Source organism: Siphateles boraxobius, unplaced genomic scaffold, assembly GCF_051911475.1.
Source record: "Siphateles boraxobius isolate OS27281-9 unplaced genomic scaffold, OSU_SipBor_1 130, whole genome shotgun sequence".
NCBI lineage: Eukaryota > Metazoa > Chordata > Actinopteri > Cypriniformes > Leuciscidae > Siphateles > Siphateles boraxobius.
Window position 1 is genome coordinate 12,352,584 of NW_027508734.1, and position 17,606 is coordinate 12,370,189.

General features: G+C 37.8%; 1 protein-coding gene across 2 annotated transcripts; it reads right to left on the reverse strand.

Moving 5' to 3' along the window:
* Window positions 1-2,967: 2,967 nt before the first annotated feature.
* Window positions 2,968-17,246, reverse strand: rhcga (Rh family, C glycoprotein a). 2 transcript variants are annotated; one of them, XM_077227925.1, is made up of 12 exons: window positions 16,927-17,187; window positions 16,567-16,759; window positions 16,200-16,350; window positions 10,479-10,626; window positions 7,700-7,866; window positions 7,476-7,613; window positions 7,255-7,391; window positions 5,508-5,632; window positions 4,578-4,651; window positions 4,380-4,456; window positions 3,896-3,978; window positions 3,799-3,860 (listed from the first exon to the last, which is right to left on the reverse strand). In XM_077227925.1, exons 1-11 carry the CDS (start codon window positions 17,150-17,152, stop codon window positions 3,945-3,947), a joined length of 1,470 nt encoding a protein of 489 aa, XP_077084040.1. In that variant the 5' UTR covers window positions 17,153-17,187; the 3' UTR covers window positions 3,799-3,860; window positions 3,896-3,944. The 2 variants fall into 2 exon arrangements, with proteins under 2 accessions (XP_077084039.1, XP_077084040.1); XM_077227924.1 differs by having other exon boundaries at window positions 2,968-3,978; window positions 16,927-17,246.
* Between the last annotated feature and the right edge of the window lie 360 nt (window positions 17,247-17,606).

The window sequence follows — 17,606 nt, forward strand, 5'->3', positions numbered from 1 at the left end:
CATGCAGTGTTTTAATGCTAATTAATTTATAGTTATAAACAGCCATTTGATCTTACAGCCACAGAACTTCTTCCAATCATTTCTTCAGAAACTCAATTTATCCCTTAAACAGGACCTTTCGGCTTTGCGGCCCAAGCAAAATGAAGTGTTTTTTCCCCCCGACCGCAAGTACCGAAGGATTCAGTGACAGATTCTGGGTAAAAAGGTCTATCGACACAGATGTACCAATCAGCCAGTGCCAATCAGCCCTTAAGAGTGATATAATTGTCAGGTCAGGAGGGGAAAGACTGCTGAATGAAAGACACCACCTTTCCTCCAGCCCCCCCACTCACTGCCCACCATTATACCCAAGCAACAACAGGCCAATTTGTCCATGAGGCCCTTGTACCCACACTCCCTGCCGAGTTATTTAGCTCCTCTCCTGCTCTTCAATGGCAGGTACTGATTAGAGGGGCTGCAATCTCCCTCCCTGTTCCCTTTTTTAAAAAAAGAGGAAAAAAAGAAAAGAAAAACTAGCCCCCTTCATCCTGGCAATCTTTAATCTGATTACAGGCTTTCTACAGCTTTTCAGACAAGACCGGCCATGTAGGACAATGGCAGGCCAAGTGGTTCCACACACAGCCTCTGAGCTATGTGATCCAAGTGTGGATCTCTGGGCGCTCTAACTCCGCTGGCAGTTCTTTTCAGAGTAAACTAAGGCTGGGTCGTCCCACCTGCCCGCTCCCCTTCACACAGGGGATTAGCCAGAACATCTCTGTTACAGGAGCGACACCCCTCCTCAGACCCTGACCCCCCCGTCCCCTGCAGACTTGTTTGATTAGAGAGGAGAAGAGATTTGACCCCGGCTCTCTTGCTTTCAGCCGCTCAGCCCCGATGCGGCGGTAGATCCTTAACTCTGGGCCCCGCCTCCCTCTTCCTCATGCCCATGGGAAAGCCGTTCGGAATCATTGGATATGCCGGCGTGCTCCGCTGCCTTCCGCCTCAGTTATACCTTGTAATCCCTCAAACCTGAGTGAGCTGTTGTGTATATGTGCCTTGACTTGTTTTTTTTTTTTTACTTTGACTTCAAGTAGGCTTCAAAAAAGCCACTGCAAAACATAGAGGGAAAATAGCAGTGGATATTTTGCAGGATTTTTTTGTTGTTGAAAAGTTTAGGGGGAAAATGGGGTAAAAAATAGTGAGAATCCGCAATCTATGTCAAACTGCATAGAATAATCATTTCAAATAAACAAAGACAAAAAAAATTATTTGCAAAGTGCACAACAAAAAAAGAAAAGAAACGAAAAAAAGCAGCATACTAAAGTGTAGTTAGGAGATTTGTATAAGCTTGAAGATAACAACAAACAATGAGTAAATTCAATTTACATTTAGTCATTTAGTAGATGCTTTTATCCAAAGTGACTTACAACTGAGGACTAAAGACAAGTCAAGTCATTGTGAAGAGGCAAAAACAACGCAAGAAGTTCTCAAAATACAAAGTTCAGGCATTGCTCAGAGTAGCATAAGCCAGACAAGGGAGGATTAAAAGGAAAGAATTTTTTTTTCTTTTTCTTTTTTTTTCTTCTTTTTTTCTTCTTCTGTTAAGTGCTCATTGAATGCATTGAGTTATAAAAAAACATGAAGTGAAGATGTGATGATTTGTATATGTTCTGCTTAACCAGTGGAAACTGAGGATTACACCAGTTTTTTTTTAATAGTTTGTGCTTATATTTTATAATTTTATAATTTTTGTATTATAAATGTTTATAATTTTGAACAAAGAATGAGATGTTAAAAATTGTGGCTGATAAAATTGTCGCACTGGAAATGGAATGTCAAGTCGTGCACATTGCATTGTGGGATACAGTGTGCTGTGTATACTCCACATTCTGGGTAATAGTAGGTCTTCCGTGTATTCTGTTAAAACAGCTGATTTACATATTGTGCTCAATATACATATAGTGTATTGTTTCTGGCCTCAAAATCTGCCTATTTTGAGTCTTTTTGTCTGCAATATTACAGTCAGTATTAATAATTGCACATCTATTAAATTCATGAACATGAAATCATGCACAAACTGAAGCCCTTCATAAAGACACGAATCACTCAACACCATCATCGGCGTCTTGCTGTGCTCATTCACAAAAGCAGTGTGTATTTGAAGTTCATTAAATGTCACGCTGATTGATCAGGAAATGACCCAATTGACCCCGTTTGACCCTCTACAAGGAGTCTATTTCCATTAGAATGGAGGAGTCTGGCCTGAGGGTGACCAGAAAGTACGCTAACAGATGACCAGCAGCTCAATTAAACAGCGTTTTGTTGGGATTTTGACAGACCCTAGATAACCGCTAATCACTGCTCGTATTCAACCTAAACCAAAAGCAACTTTAAGCATTTTTAATGAAATGAAACCTGAAATCTATGGTTTGTAGATAGTATTTATTATTAATTATATTGGTTATTAATAGTAACCAAAGAAATGTATTCATTAACAAGATTTTTTTGTTTTAAAAGAATCTGCCATGTCAAAAGACAATCAAATTATTTTAAGTCCATGTCAAAACCTTTATATGTAATAGAGTATAGTTATAAACCTACTCTGCTCTGATTGGTCAGATGGCCCAGTCTGTTGTGATTGGTTTACCGCTTACAGTGCATCAGAAACGAAAACGCCTATTAACATATCTGAATTTCAGCTCCTCAGCACTTGATACACAGCGATATGATCAGTAACAATGGCGTCAAATTGGATTCACAGCACAGAAAAGCATCTTCTCAACATGTCGACAACACGAACCAAACTCTTCCAGTCTCAGTTATAACTACAGTGTTTGAGGGTGGGGCCAAGAAGACATTGTTTTTGGGCAGCCAATGATGACCATAGACGAATTTGTTACAAAGGTTTGTAACAGGAAGTGAGACAGGAATTGCAGGGGACTTGTTTCAGCAATTCATAATTGAATCAAGAGACAATAACTGCAGACCTTTTACATTCACAAACAGCTATATTACACACTGCATGAAAGGTAATATTCGAAAAAGTATAGTATGGCACTTTAAAACACTCGAAAACAAGTGATTTGGTCAAAGAAGAGAGGTTTCAAATGACATTTGGCAGAAAATTAAGATGCACAGTTGCCTTCATTTATATTTGAAAGAATTAAAGCAACAGTTAGTTAAATTATAAAGTACAGTATTGCCATTCGTAAAATGTTAATTAATCAATCAAACAAACAAACAAACATTTAACAAAGAACACCAATGTAAAGTCAATGAGTTGAAGATTGTAATATTGCCTTTTTATATTTTTAATATTATATTTAAAATGGCAAATATATAAAGCTTTATAATTTAAAAAAATCCAAAGAAATAATATTACTATCATTCTACATGATCTGCAGACACATTGAACTCTCAAAAGTTCTCATTTCTTGACATACAATAGTCTAAATACAAGGAAGGAAGCAATATCACATCACTGTACACATTTGAAAATAACTATAGATAGCCTAAATTGCTAACACATTAATCATATCAAAATTGTGAAAACACAGCAAATATAATAAAGTACAGTAAATATTAATTCTTTTAAAGTATGATTGAAACTGAATATAATTTAATTTTAGAACTAGTAGTACTTTTGAATTATGAAATATGCATTAGTTGAATCTTGATTAAATTAATTTAAGGATTGTAAAACACACAGACTTGAAACTGAATTAAGAGCTGACACTTGTAGCCTTGCAGACCAATACCTCCAAAAGGTATTACAGGGACTAGATTCTCTTCATCACAGTCTGAACGTTGTTTCTCTTCTTTCTGAGAGATTCTTTCGGTCTCTTAATTATCATTATTTTGTCCCAATATGATGTGATCAGGTTCATCTTATTTTGTCCCAATATGATGTGATCAGGTTCATCTTCTTGTGTCATAAAGACATTGTGCATTCCTTCATTCTTGCCTTATCTTTGTTCCAAAGAGAAGTTAGTATCTGACCTGAAGGATGAAAAAATAAAATAGGCTAAATATTTAAGACCTTTAAAACAATCCATTCGTTCAAAAATGGGTAGGTAAAACAGGAAAAGAAATATAAAACAGTCAATCTGACACATCATCTTAGTCATTTTGCATAAATATGGAGTTGATGTAATTTATTTCTTTACTGAAATGCTACTACACAGTTACTGGAACATTCTGTTGCTGTGATCTTAAAGCTGAAACTCTATTATGTGGTGTGTACTGCCATCTCATGGTGATGTAATAGAATGCAACAAACACTTTTAACAAAATAGAATGACAAACATTTGATATTGTAATCAATCGGATATTCTATATATAATTAGTTACAGTATAGTGTCTCTTTACATAACATCAAGAGAATAGGAGTACATCCTTACGTCCTGTCAGCACTTTTGTCGACCATGTGGCTGTTGTATTTTAGAATGGCAGGGATGCTCTCCTCATCTTCAGGCAGCTGTAAAAGAAGAATTTTTTTTTTTTAAACACAATAAACCAGGCTACTTGTCACATTTATAGTGTTCTATAGTGCCACCTAGACCTAGCTGTGCAACAATTAAATACATATTCAAACTCACCTCCCAGTACACCTCATCATCATAGCAGTTATCATCTGCTGGGTCTCCCCAGAATGGCAGTCTCAGGATGCAACCTGGATATACATTATACCAGAGTTATTATAGTTAACTAAAACCATAAAAAATACATTTATTATTTGCAATAAAATAAACAATAACTGTAATTATATATATATATATATATATATATATATATATATATATATATATATATATATATATACATATACATATATACACATAATAATATGTATATGGTTATGGATACTAATTAATTAAAGGTGCAGTGTGTGATTTTTAGTGGCATCTAGTGGTGAGGTTACGAATTGCAACCAACAAAAGTTACAGTGGCCAACAGGAAAATACCGTATGTCATTGTCTGAGACAGCAGAGAGTAGCCAGTTCAGCAATGAGGTTTCTTTACAAGGATAAATTAAGAAATTATGTTTACTTAATTATTCAGTAAAACTATATGTTATTGCGAATATTATTGTTACTTGTTCATCATTGTGTCAGTGTTTTATTCGCTGAACTAAGCTTGCTTCCTTGCACGAAGAGCAACATAGTAACGAAACGCGTTTGTCCGTTTAGGGCTACTGTAGAAACATGTCTGCGCATTTCAATATAAGGGGGACCTGCGGTTATGGAGATATAAATGTCTCATTCTAAGGTATTAAAAACATAACGGTTCATTATGCAAGGTCTTTATACACCACTGAAAAAAACATAGTTATGGATCTTATATTGCATTTTTGTCAATAGAAATATTACACAATGCACCTTTAAATGAAAACAGAAAATACAAAAATTAAATCTCAAATAAAAAAAATACACTGACATATATTACATTGTGCAGCTGTTACATTATATTCTTATGTGTGGATTGACAGTATTTCAGTATATCGCAATTATTTATTTTTTTATGCTCACCTACTATAATTCCACCTACGACTCCAAAAGCAATAGCAACAAAAATACCGGCTGCCTGGAAGCCTCCTTGTGTGGCAGGTGTCCTGTCAGCAAATTTACCTTGAAATCCAAAGGTGTTTACCAACCTGAAAAAGACAAGGATTTGTATCTGCAACATATACACACTTTTACTATTCAAAAAGACTATCAATATTCTGTAATATTATCGATTTAACTCCACTGATGCTTTTGGATAAGAACAAAATTTGAACTGGATGATGAAACTTAACTTTGCAACATTGAACTAAACTGAATCTGAATTTCTGAATAATGACACTATTGCCACTGTAGAACTGCAGCTGAACTGACCGCGTTTCATAATTGATGAACTGTGCAACACTGACATACTTATAAAACTGAATTGAAACTACACTGAGCTGAATAATGAAACTATTGTCTTGTGTAGATCCGCTTTACAACAAATCATTTTTATGATTGATAACTATATTAAAACAGTTTATTAAAGGTACACTGTCACTTTTTTGTTCAAAACTAACAAAATTGAAATAATACATCATTCACCTTTTTCCAAAACGTGTTTTTGTCTAACCCAGATTCACTATGGTAAGCATATTATTAGTGTCTATATTTTAGACAGGGCAGGATAGTTTTCGCGGGAAATTGTGTACATACGAGTTTAAATCTAAATTGAAGTCTTATTTATTTACTTTGGCATTTTAAATGGCTGATTTTATTTTGTATAGTTTCCTTTCATTGTTTTATCTTATTTGTACAGCACTATGGTTCAACTGCTGTTGTGTTTATCGGTGCTTAAACAATACATGAATGAATGAATGTCACTCGTCCTTGCGTCATATTTACATCATCTCCGTAAATAGAGAAAAGTTGCTCCATCTACTTTGACGTGTGTATGGTGTGTGAGTGGAATGGGTTATTGTCACAACGAGCAAGAAAGGTTGACATGGATCACACTAAATCTCGAACTTTCGGGGAATCACTCGTTTCAAACAAACGCAGAGCAATGGAGAGTCTGCTGGCAAAAGAGAAGGAGCTCGTAATAAAACCAGAATCAACATTGGCTTTTCGGAGATGGCGAGAACTGAGGGATTTGTAAAGTTGTAAAAGCAATGCGGATATGGCGTTTTTATTACTCGTAAGGCGAGTAAGGTATTTTATTGAACAGATATATTGACATATGTCGCTCACTAACAGAGTTCACGGTAAAGCATTATCTATTGTGTCTATTGTGCTGGAATTTATTTTCAAGGAAGTACGGTGTCTATTAACGGGTAAAGCAAGTCTATCACACGACCAATTGGTAAGAGTGAGTAAAAGGTGGCTAATTTGTACGAATTGCCGTGAGATCGGGTTGGATAAAGCTACAGTAAAATCATCAGTCAGTTTGAGATCCTTTCCATCTAAACTGGTTATATCACGTAAGCCCAGTAGTGAATGTTTTATTAGCAGTAGGATAATATTTCTCTCTCTTTTAGTTTTGAGAAATAACCATATTCATCCACGCTGAGCTTAAGCACAACCAAAACAATTTTCTTCTGCAAAATGCACGCAGTTTTGTTTTTAAGTGCTAGATGGTGCACCTTTAATGTGAAGCTGCCTGAAAACAATCTGTATTGTATAAAGCACTATATAAATAATTTGACTTTACTTTTACAAATAAATCAACTTTGTATGATTTAAATGTTTAAATTAAATTGTGTACTTATAGAAAGTAGACAGTCACTCTCACCCTTCACGTCCATAGACACTTTCACTGGCAGCAGCCGCTGTGATGGCACCTATAACTCCTCCGAGGACGCCGGGCATGGCATGCAGGTTGTGGATGCCACAGGTGTCTTGAATCTTCAGGTACTTCTCCATGAAGGGCTGCATGGGGGGAAAAAGCAGGTATAAATGAATCTGTTCACAGAGTGCAAATGACGCTCAAATCTGCTCTTCTGTCACACTCACAGTGATCACCAGGTAGCCGAACGTGGAAATTATCCCACAGAAGAAGCCCACGATGAGAGAACCGTAGGGTGTGATCATGAACTCGGCCGCTGATCCCATGGCGACGCCCCCAGCCAGAGTTGCATTCTGGATATGCACCTAAGTTGCAAAAAAAAGGTGAAATATTACGAAACCGATAGGATGCTGCAGACGTAATTGTGACATAATGAAGTGCTGTAACTTACCATGTCCAGTTTTCCCTTCTTGGCTGAAAGGCTGGATATGGCAAATGTAGTCAGTACAGCGGCAGCCATAGCAAGGTATGTGTTTATGGCCGTCCGGTGTTGACCATCTCCATGATGTGAGATGGCAGAGTTGAAACTGGGCCAGAACATCCAGAGGAAGAGAGTCCCTGTAAGAGGAAACTGTCACGTGAGGTTGAAGCAAACGAGGTAGTAGGATCCATTTGCAGATTGACTTTATTTACACAACTCAGACTATACAAACATAAACTCAGGAACAGAACACAGGAACGGAACAAACAGCAAACAACATTAAGGAACGACAAAGACTGAACTAAACACACAGGCTTAAATACCAGGGTAAACGAGCTAACTAGATAAAAAGAGGGTGTGGCTAATAGGGAACACCTGTGACAGACTAATAGACATAACGGGGAGCTTCTAAACATGAAACAAGACAGATACACAGACTAGACTTGTGACATGCATGAAACACGACAGAAACACAGACTACGCTTGTGACATAACCCCCCCTCCCTTAAAGAGCTCCTCAGAATATCGTCCAGGGTGGTGGTGAAACGGAGGCGTTCTTGGGAAGGTGGGAGGGCCAGGTCAATGGAGCAAACTGTGCGGGCCAGACAGTTCAGGAACAGGCTCAGGAACGCCCCCCACAGCCTGCTCAGTGACAAACTTGAGTTCGCCCTCCTGGGCAGCCCTGGCGTGCTTCTGGACACCCTCAAAAGCGTCCTCCGCGCCGTGCTCAGGGACCGACTCAGGAGCGCCCTCCGCAGCGGCCTCAGGCACAGCTTCCTCCGCAGCGGCCTCAGGGACAGCTTCCTCCGCAGCAGCCTCAGGGACAGCTTCCTCCGCAGCGGCCTCAGGGACAGCTTCCTCCGCAGCGGCCTCAGGGACAGGGACAGCTTCCTCCGCAGCGGCCTCAGGGACAGCTTCCTCCGCAACGGCCTCAGGGACAGGGACAGCTTCCTCCGCAGCGGCCTCAGGGACAGGGACAGCTTCCTCCGCAGCGGCCTCAGGCACAGCTTCCTCCGCAACGGCCTCAGGGACAGGGACAGCTTCCTCCGCAGCGGCCTCAGGGACAGGGACAGCTTCCTCCGCAGCGGCCTCAGGCACAGCTTCCTCCGCAACGGCCTCAGGGACAGGCACAGCTTCCTCCGCAACGGCCTCAGGGACAGGGACAGCTTCCTCCGCAGCGGCCTCAGGGACAGGGACAGCTTCCTCCGCAGCGGCCTCCGGCGTTGTGGGCATGACATGAACCATGACAGGCTTCAGGAATAGTGTGAGCTTGTGGGGTTCCTCACTTGCAAAGCCCACCATAAATGGTGAGCCACTAAATAAAGGGCGAACCCAATATATTGTGCCAGAGTGTAATCGTGAGGCATGAGGAAATACAGAAACGTATTAAGTCCCCGACCAAACAAGTCCTTTAAGTCCGTGTCCTTAAACTTCACCCCATGGCAAAACTCAAAAACGTCTCTCACATAATCCTCCATCAGGTGTTTATTCTGGCGGAGGGGAAAGCAACAATCTGCTGGATCCATGGCTTGGTCGGTCCTTCTGTCACGTGAGGTTGAAGCAGACAAGGTAGTAGGATCCATTTGCAGATTGACCTTATTTACACAACTCAGACTATACAAACATAAACTCAGGAACAGAACACAGGAACGGAACAACCAGCAAACAACATTAAGGACCGACAAAGACTGAACTAGACACACAGGCTTAAATACCAGGGTAAACGAGCTAACAAGATAAAAATAGGGTGTGGCTAATAGGAAACACCTGTGGCAGACTAATAGACATAACGGGGAGCTGCTAAACATGAAACAAGACAGAAACACAGACTAGACTTGTGACATGCATGAAACACGACAGAAACACAGACTAGTCTTTTGACAGAAACGTCGGCAACACTTTACAATACGGGTGCACTAATAAGCATTAATTCATGCTTAACTAATGCACAGATAATACTGAATTAATGTGTAAATAATGATTGTCTAAGCTATTCATTAATGATTACCACATTAGGAACTAATTAAGAGTCTGTATGGTTAATGTATTAGTTCATACATGAATTTTTATTAATTAAATATGTAATTGTGAATAAATTCCCTAATAACTCATTTTTTTAACTAATAGTGTTAATTAATATGTTAATTACCAGAATGAGCCAAAGCCTTGTATTTCAACTTCCAGATAATACAGGTACACATTAATACATGATTAATTACTTCTTTGTTAGTGCAAATTCATGTGTAAATTACTACAATTACTAAATGACTAGTTAATAATGATGTGCCTCAACACGTAAAGTCATAACATAATGATACCTTTGCAAATTATTAGCTAATGATTAATTAAAGCAGACAACTGTAGTTGAAATGCATAGCTTTGACTAAATGTGGTAATTAACACATTAATTTACACTATTAGTTAATCAAATATGTTATTAATGAATTAATACACAATGACACATTGAATTAATATCAATTCATGTATTACTTAATCTATTAATCATATAGACTCTTTATTAGTTGCTGATGCAGTAAGAATTAATTAATGGTTTAGTTCTTCATGAATCATACATTAACTCATAATTATCTGTGCATTAGTTAATCATGAATTAATGCATATTAGTGCACCCGTATTGTAAAGTGTTACAGAAACGTCTTTAGATAAAGGACTGGATTTTTTAAAATCGGCTCATGTAAGATTTTATCAAGGGTGTGTAACATATAAAAAGGACTCAGTCATAACATACCGATCATAGCAAAGACATCAGAGTGGTAGACAGAGCTAGCCAGATGCTTGCTTTGGTTTAGCTTCGGTCGGTAAAGAATCCATGATATTGTCAGACCGTAGTAGCCTCCGAAAGTGTGGATGACCATAGATCCACCAGAGTCACGAGCCTGTGAAATGCAAGAACAATTTAATAAAATCTCTTGATCTAGGCAGAAATTTTCAGGATGATGGCTACTCACCAGGGTTATCATCAAGAACTAAAAATATTTTTGTTAAAGGGATAGTTAACCCCCCAAAAAAGTAAAGTCTGTCATTATTTACACACCCTCAAGTTGTTCTAAACCTGTATGAGTTCATTTCTTCTGTTGAACACAAAAGAAGATAGTTTGAAGAATGTCAGTAACCAGACAGTTGACGGTAGCCATTGACTTCCATGGTATTGTTTTTCCCCATACTATGAAGTCAATGGGGCCCATCAACTATTTGGTTACTCATATTCTTCAAACTATCTTCTTTTGTGTTCAGCAGAAGAAGAAATTCATACAGGTTTGGAAGAACTTGAGGCTGAGTAAAAGATGACCGAATTTTCATTTTTGATTGAACTATCTATTTAATTGAAATAAAGCTGAAATAAAATATCGGTATTAGATGAAAGACTCATTTTGTTTTATTCAAAGCACTAAAATTAATAACTGCAAATAAACTAAAACTGAAATATTTTTTTTATTATTATTTTCAGTATCATTGATAGACTATAATAATTTAAATGAATAATAATTTATATTAGTTTTTATTTATATGTTTTATAAACGCGGCGCGGCGCGTCTTGGACGGTAACATGGGACGCTGAGAGCGGCGAGGAGAGTTGAAATCAGGTCAACTTTATGTTAATAAGCTATGACGCGGTTCGGCGGCAACAAATCGGAATGTAGAAGTGCTCCGTTTGAGAGGATTCCAGAGAACGCAGTCCTGTAAACTTTGGTTCCGACCACATTAGTTCCCAAGCAAAATAGAGGAGAGAGAGGTTGATCATTTGAATTTTATAAGAAAGCGCGCAACACTATTTATAGGCAAGATTTTCTGCGGGAATGTAGCCTAAATTAGAATAGAACTTAACCATGATCACAAAAGCCACACCACACAAATGGCTTTTAATTGGTTTATTTCGTTAGCAAACATGTCACTATAATTGTTAAGTTCTTTGCATCGATCAATTTTCTGCAAAAATAACGATCGACATGCTTGTTTGCTCTGCAGCCCCTTTAAATGAAGTGACATGGGCATCTGACACACAGAAGCCAATGGCACATGTCACTATGCGTATTGGTACATCCGGTCTCCACTGGCATGTGCCAGTGGATAGCAAGGGCGTAGGTTTGGTTTTGAGATTGGTGGGGACATTCCCAGAAGCTGGGGAATCAGGAAATTAATAGGATAATATTAAGGTTTTTAGTCTATATTGACCTTAACAATACGTTAATGAATTCTGTAATGTTAGGACAAATATTAAAGACAAGAAGGGAGTTTAACAGAGACTGAACTTTCCTCCATTCATAGTGCAGTGCAATAGTGCAATGCGGTCTTGTTCCTTGCTTTTTGAAGAAGCCAAACACATGTCTGTATCTGTCATTAAAGGGATAGTTAAGGGAATAGTTCATCAACATGAAAATTCGGTCTCTCCCACAAGTTGTTTTAAACCCTTATAAATTTCCTTCTTCTACTGAACAATAAGGAAGATATTTTGAAGAATGTTGGTAACTAGACAGTTGATGGACCCCATTGACAACCATAGTAAGAAAAAAAATACTATGGAAGTCAATGGGGCCCATGAACTGTCTAGTTACCAACATTGTTCAAAATAACTTCTTTTGTGGTCAGCAGAAGAAAGAAACTGGTCTGAAACAACTTAATGATGACAGAATTTTCACTTTTTAAGGAAACTATCCCGTTAACAGAAATTAACTTTTAGCATATTTGTTTTCACATCCTTACTGTCCAGTTTGTCCTGTTGGACATAACACACAACAACTTGTGCCATTGTTCTGAACCATGTTTTCAGTCTCCTAAGAGCAATGAAACTTATTTCAGCTTCAGCTGAGACTGGGATGACAAGGGTTTCAACTTGATCAAACAGACTTCTCATTTCAACAGACCAAACAATTTTGTGTTTTCATGTTTAATGTGGACTTTCCATAGTCGTAATGATTTAAATTTTATACTGTACAAAGTGTATTCTATCCCCCTACACTAACCCTAGCACAGATAACTTTCTGCATTTTCAACAAACAAAAACTTAGTATGATTTATAAGATGTTTTCACAAAAAAAACTTAGTATGATTTATAAGCTGTTTTCAAAACAAAAAAAAATCCCAAGGATTACGGAAATTGCCATCTTTGTGTGGACATTCTGTCTTTGTCCCTACAAAAATGGCAATATACGAAAATCCTGTCCTTCTGGGTATTTTCTTTCTTTTCTTCATTTTTTTGGAAAACTGATCATTATTATGATATTTAAGTGATGTTTACTCCGTGATGTTTTCAGTGCTCTTTGCGCGCGCGCACACAAACACACTCACACACACACACACTAACACTAACGACATGTTTGCCACTTATCCTTCGATTGTCACACATTATATTGTAAAAACGGAGCTGTCCCCGAATCATTTGACGCGATTTGCCCCGCATGTTTGTGCACAGAACTGTAGATTACTCCCTAGTTTACCGCATCGAGGAGGTTTCCTTCGAGGTGCATTGCCGCTTCGCACAATCAAATGTAGCTACAGCCTCTCACAAGTTAGAAAGAAAACACAAAGCCAATCAGTTTAGCAATGTGTGTTCAGGAGGCGGGACTCAGATCTATTAACCGTTTGTGTTCCAGGATTTGCGCATTTTTCTCAGAACGCTCTTATAAGAGATTTTTATCTAAATTAGATGTTTCCTGGTTAAATAAAATAAGAACTACGCAAAACACACTGGCAACAGTGGTTATATATAAAAATATTAGCATTTTTGATCGAAATTATTGCTAGGGACAAATCAGTGTCACTGGATATTGGTAGGGACACGTCCCTAGCGTCCCTACTAAATTCTACGCCCCTGGTGGATAGTGACATGTGAAACTGACATTACTGGCATGTGCCAGTGGATAGTGACGTGCCACTGACATTATCGCGGAACACTACACTGTCGCGGAACAGGTTGTCGTATTGTGACACCTCAGTAGTGACTGACAGATGAGCTGAGCAGACTTACGTAATATTGAAACAAACGCCTATATAAATAACCTATTTTAGTGACCTTTTTAAAATATATGTCAATTTAACGTTTTAAAGTCAGTATTTTTTTTTCTCAAACATGTCAGTTTGTGACACATCAGTATCCTATCTGAGTGGCATATAAGCCACTGAATGTTAAATATGTAATGCCAATGTTGTTGATCACGCAAACTGCCCATCCTAGGAAACATCAGAAGTTACTACGAATAGCGCATTAACAGTCGCATCCGTTACTGTAACCTTTATTTTTTGCTTGAAGCTGCATGCACGTCAGTAGGTGTCAGTAAGTCCACACTGGCCAGCGCAAAATAACCTAAAACTTGCGACGGTTGAGGAACATCTACGGGTGGTGTATTTGCTATGTGTATTTCTCATTTGTTTGAGTAAGACAGTAAGATAGGTAGCAAAAAATTAATTTAAATAAACGAGTAATCAGAGTCTCTAAAACTTGTGACATGTGTCAGTGGATAGTGGCATGTGCCAATAAAACTTGTGACATGTGTCAATAAAACTTGTGAATTGTCGATGGATGCTTCATGTGCCATTGTCGCGGTACATGTCGCCGTATGTTATGACACTCCAGTAGCATAGACGCTGTATAAAGGAGCATTATGTAGATGTGAAATTATGACATCTACAAAAGGAATGCATGTTCAGATTTATAAAAATTAGTTTATTTCTTATTACATAATTCCTTAAATGTATTTGTAAAAGATGAGTATAAGCAAAACATAAAGTAATCAGAGTCTGATATCAATATAAATAATTAGTAAATCATTTATTTATATTTTATAAATTAGTAAATACTTTTTAATATATTTTATAAATTAATTAGTAAATAATTTACTTACATAAATTATAGCTCAATAATATTGATATATTATATATATATATATATATATATATATATATATATATATATATATATATATATATATATATATATATATATTATAAATTATCCACTAATTATTTATATCGACATCAGACTCTGATTACTCGTTTTTATTTATTTAACTTTTGCTACCATCTTACTGTACTTGCTACTCAAACAAATGACAAATACACCACCCGTAGATGTTCCTCAACTGTCGCAATGTCACAAACTGATATGTTTGAGAGGAAAAATACTGACTTTAAAACGTTTAATTGACACCAATTTAAAAAAGATCACTAAAACAGGCGTTTGTTTCACAATTACGTCAGTATAGCTGCTCAGCTCATCTGTCAGTCACTACTGAGGTGTCACAAGACGGCAACCTGTTCCGCGACAGTGTCAGTGTTCCGCGATAATGTCAGTGACACGTCACTATCCACTGGCACATGCCAATAATGTCAGTGACACGTCACTATATCCACTGGCACATGCCAATAATGTCAGTGACAAATGCCACTATATCCACTGGCACATGCCAGTGGAGACCGGATGTCCCACCGGATGTGCCAAAACGCATAGTGACATGTGCCATTGGCTTCTGTGCGTCAGATGCCCATGTCACTTAATGTTAAATCTGCTACTGGATGGCAGGGAGGCGAGAGCGAATTTTGCCGCTCTCGCCGGCGGCGGTGTGAACGCACAGTAAGCTAATATGGGAAAGTTGCATTTATCCTACCATGCTTCTGTAAAAGTTGTTCTCATACTTCTGTTAAATTATGCTTAACTAAAATAAAAGTATAACTCGATTTCAGCCACATTCTGAGTCTGACAATGTCATTCGTTTTTATCCAAGGGAAGTTTTATTAGCTTGGGGAAATACATCTAGTGAAATGAAATCTTAAGTCCATGTCCAACTCTAAATTGTAAGGAATTTATATCTTTGATTTCATACCACTTTACAATAAGGTTCATTTGTTTATTATTCATGTATTAACTAACATGAACTAACTATGAGCAACACATTTGTTACTGTATTTGTTAATCATAGTTATACACCTGTTAATTGTTTATGTCATGTCACAGTCAGTGCATTAACTAATGTTAACAAATACAACTTTTGATTTTAATGTTTTAGTAAATGCTGAAATTAATATTAACTAAGATTAATAAATGCTGTAGAAGTGCTGTTCATTAATAGTTCATGTTAACAAATTGAACTAATGAAACCTTATTGTAAAGTGGTACTGATTTCATGATAGCGAGCTATATGCATATAATACATACATACAATTTACAACATCAACAAAACTAAACATGAATTCCTCATAATTACCTTCTTGATTCTCACTGTTTTGTTTGGTAAAGTAAATAATATTTAATAATATTATAATAATTTCTCTATTTTCGTTTGATGTTATGCATTCTAATTGTATCAACATCTTTTCATACAAGGAAAAACAAGGATAAAAAAAAGAAAACCATTTTTTTGCCCTTTTTGGTCCTTCCACCCCTGCCCCTGAGGAGGTCTGTGCACGCCACTGGCTCTGAGTATATAAATAATACTAAAATAACACTGCTACTCACATGGAAAATATCAAGAATGATGTATTCCTCAACCGCAAACAGTGTGACGCCAAATAGCGTCAAGACCATCAGTTGAACTGGACTGACTTTTCCCAGGAGAGCTCCATATGCAATGAGACATCCCGCCACACAGAAGTCGGCATTGATGAGACTGGTGAAAGCAAGATGGAAAATTATGAATATCAGCCCTATCATACAAGTCACCATCTTCTGATGCATTGTTCAAGAAAGTCACATTTTCAATGTGGTGATTTAAACGGCTCTCTGGTGCCACATATGGCACATTCTTCATGTGCAAGAGTAACCAAGGACCTTAAATAAATGAATCAAAAGAAGTTATTCAAAGATAGTGAGGTGCAAAACGTACCTCTCAACCCCGATCTTGATTTTGCCGTCAATCGGGTCCAGAGAGTGGAACCAGCCCTGCATGAGCAGAGCCCACTGCAGACCAAAGGCAGCGATGAGAAAGTTGAATCCCACCCCGCCGAAGCTGTAGCGCTTCATGAAGGTCATGAGAAAGCCGAAACCCATAAAGATCATCACATGTACATCCTGGAAACCTGAGGAAAGTGGTTGAGAAGTTTAATGGATAAAAATATAACACTACTTCTGTAATTTTCTACCTACCGAAAGCTCAACAAATCTATTTTATTCATTACAAATTTGACCTATAAACTGATTTTAATGGCCTTATCAGTATCTAACCCTGTAAAACATGAATACTCACTTGGGTATCTATAGTAGAAGTCGTTCTCGATGTCACTCGTGATGTTATTCTCACGTCTGTGCTCAGACCAGTGCGCATCTGATTCTTCATTGTAACGCACAAACACTCCAAACAGGATGATCATGGCGACCTGCCACACGAAGCAGACCACAGGCAGGCTGATCCGGACGTTAGGGTTCTTGGTCCTGCACCAGAAACCTCGGCAGCAGTCAACAAAGCTCCCCATGGTGAAGTAAAGAGATGATCTGTTGGGTGAAGCTCTCCTGTCAAATGCAGCTGTATTTATAGCTGGTGATCTGGAGGTGTGTCACTGCTCACCTGGTGCAGGTCTATCTTCTGGAAATGAAATCAGGGTGGCTGACACTCTTCTGACAAGACTGATCAAGATCTTGTCTGCTGACTTCTTTTTTTTCTTTTTTTTTTAAGAGGTCATACTAGTCTTACTAGACATAATTATAATTACACTTGGACTAAAGACAATTGAGACCATCTTTGACAACTGCAATTCACCTTCAGGTGAGATTATTTTCTTTGCTTTTTTTTTACCACATCTACCAGAAGTTTTGGACTTCTGGAAGGTTTTTATATAATATAACCGATTTAGATTGCTGCGCAAACAGTCAAAATCAAGATAATCAGGCCAAACATGTTACGTAATCAGTGTAGCTCTTTATTCTGCT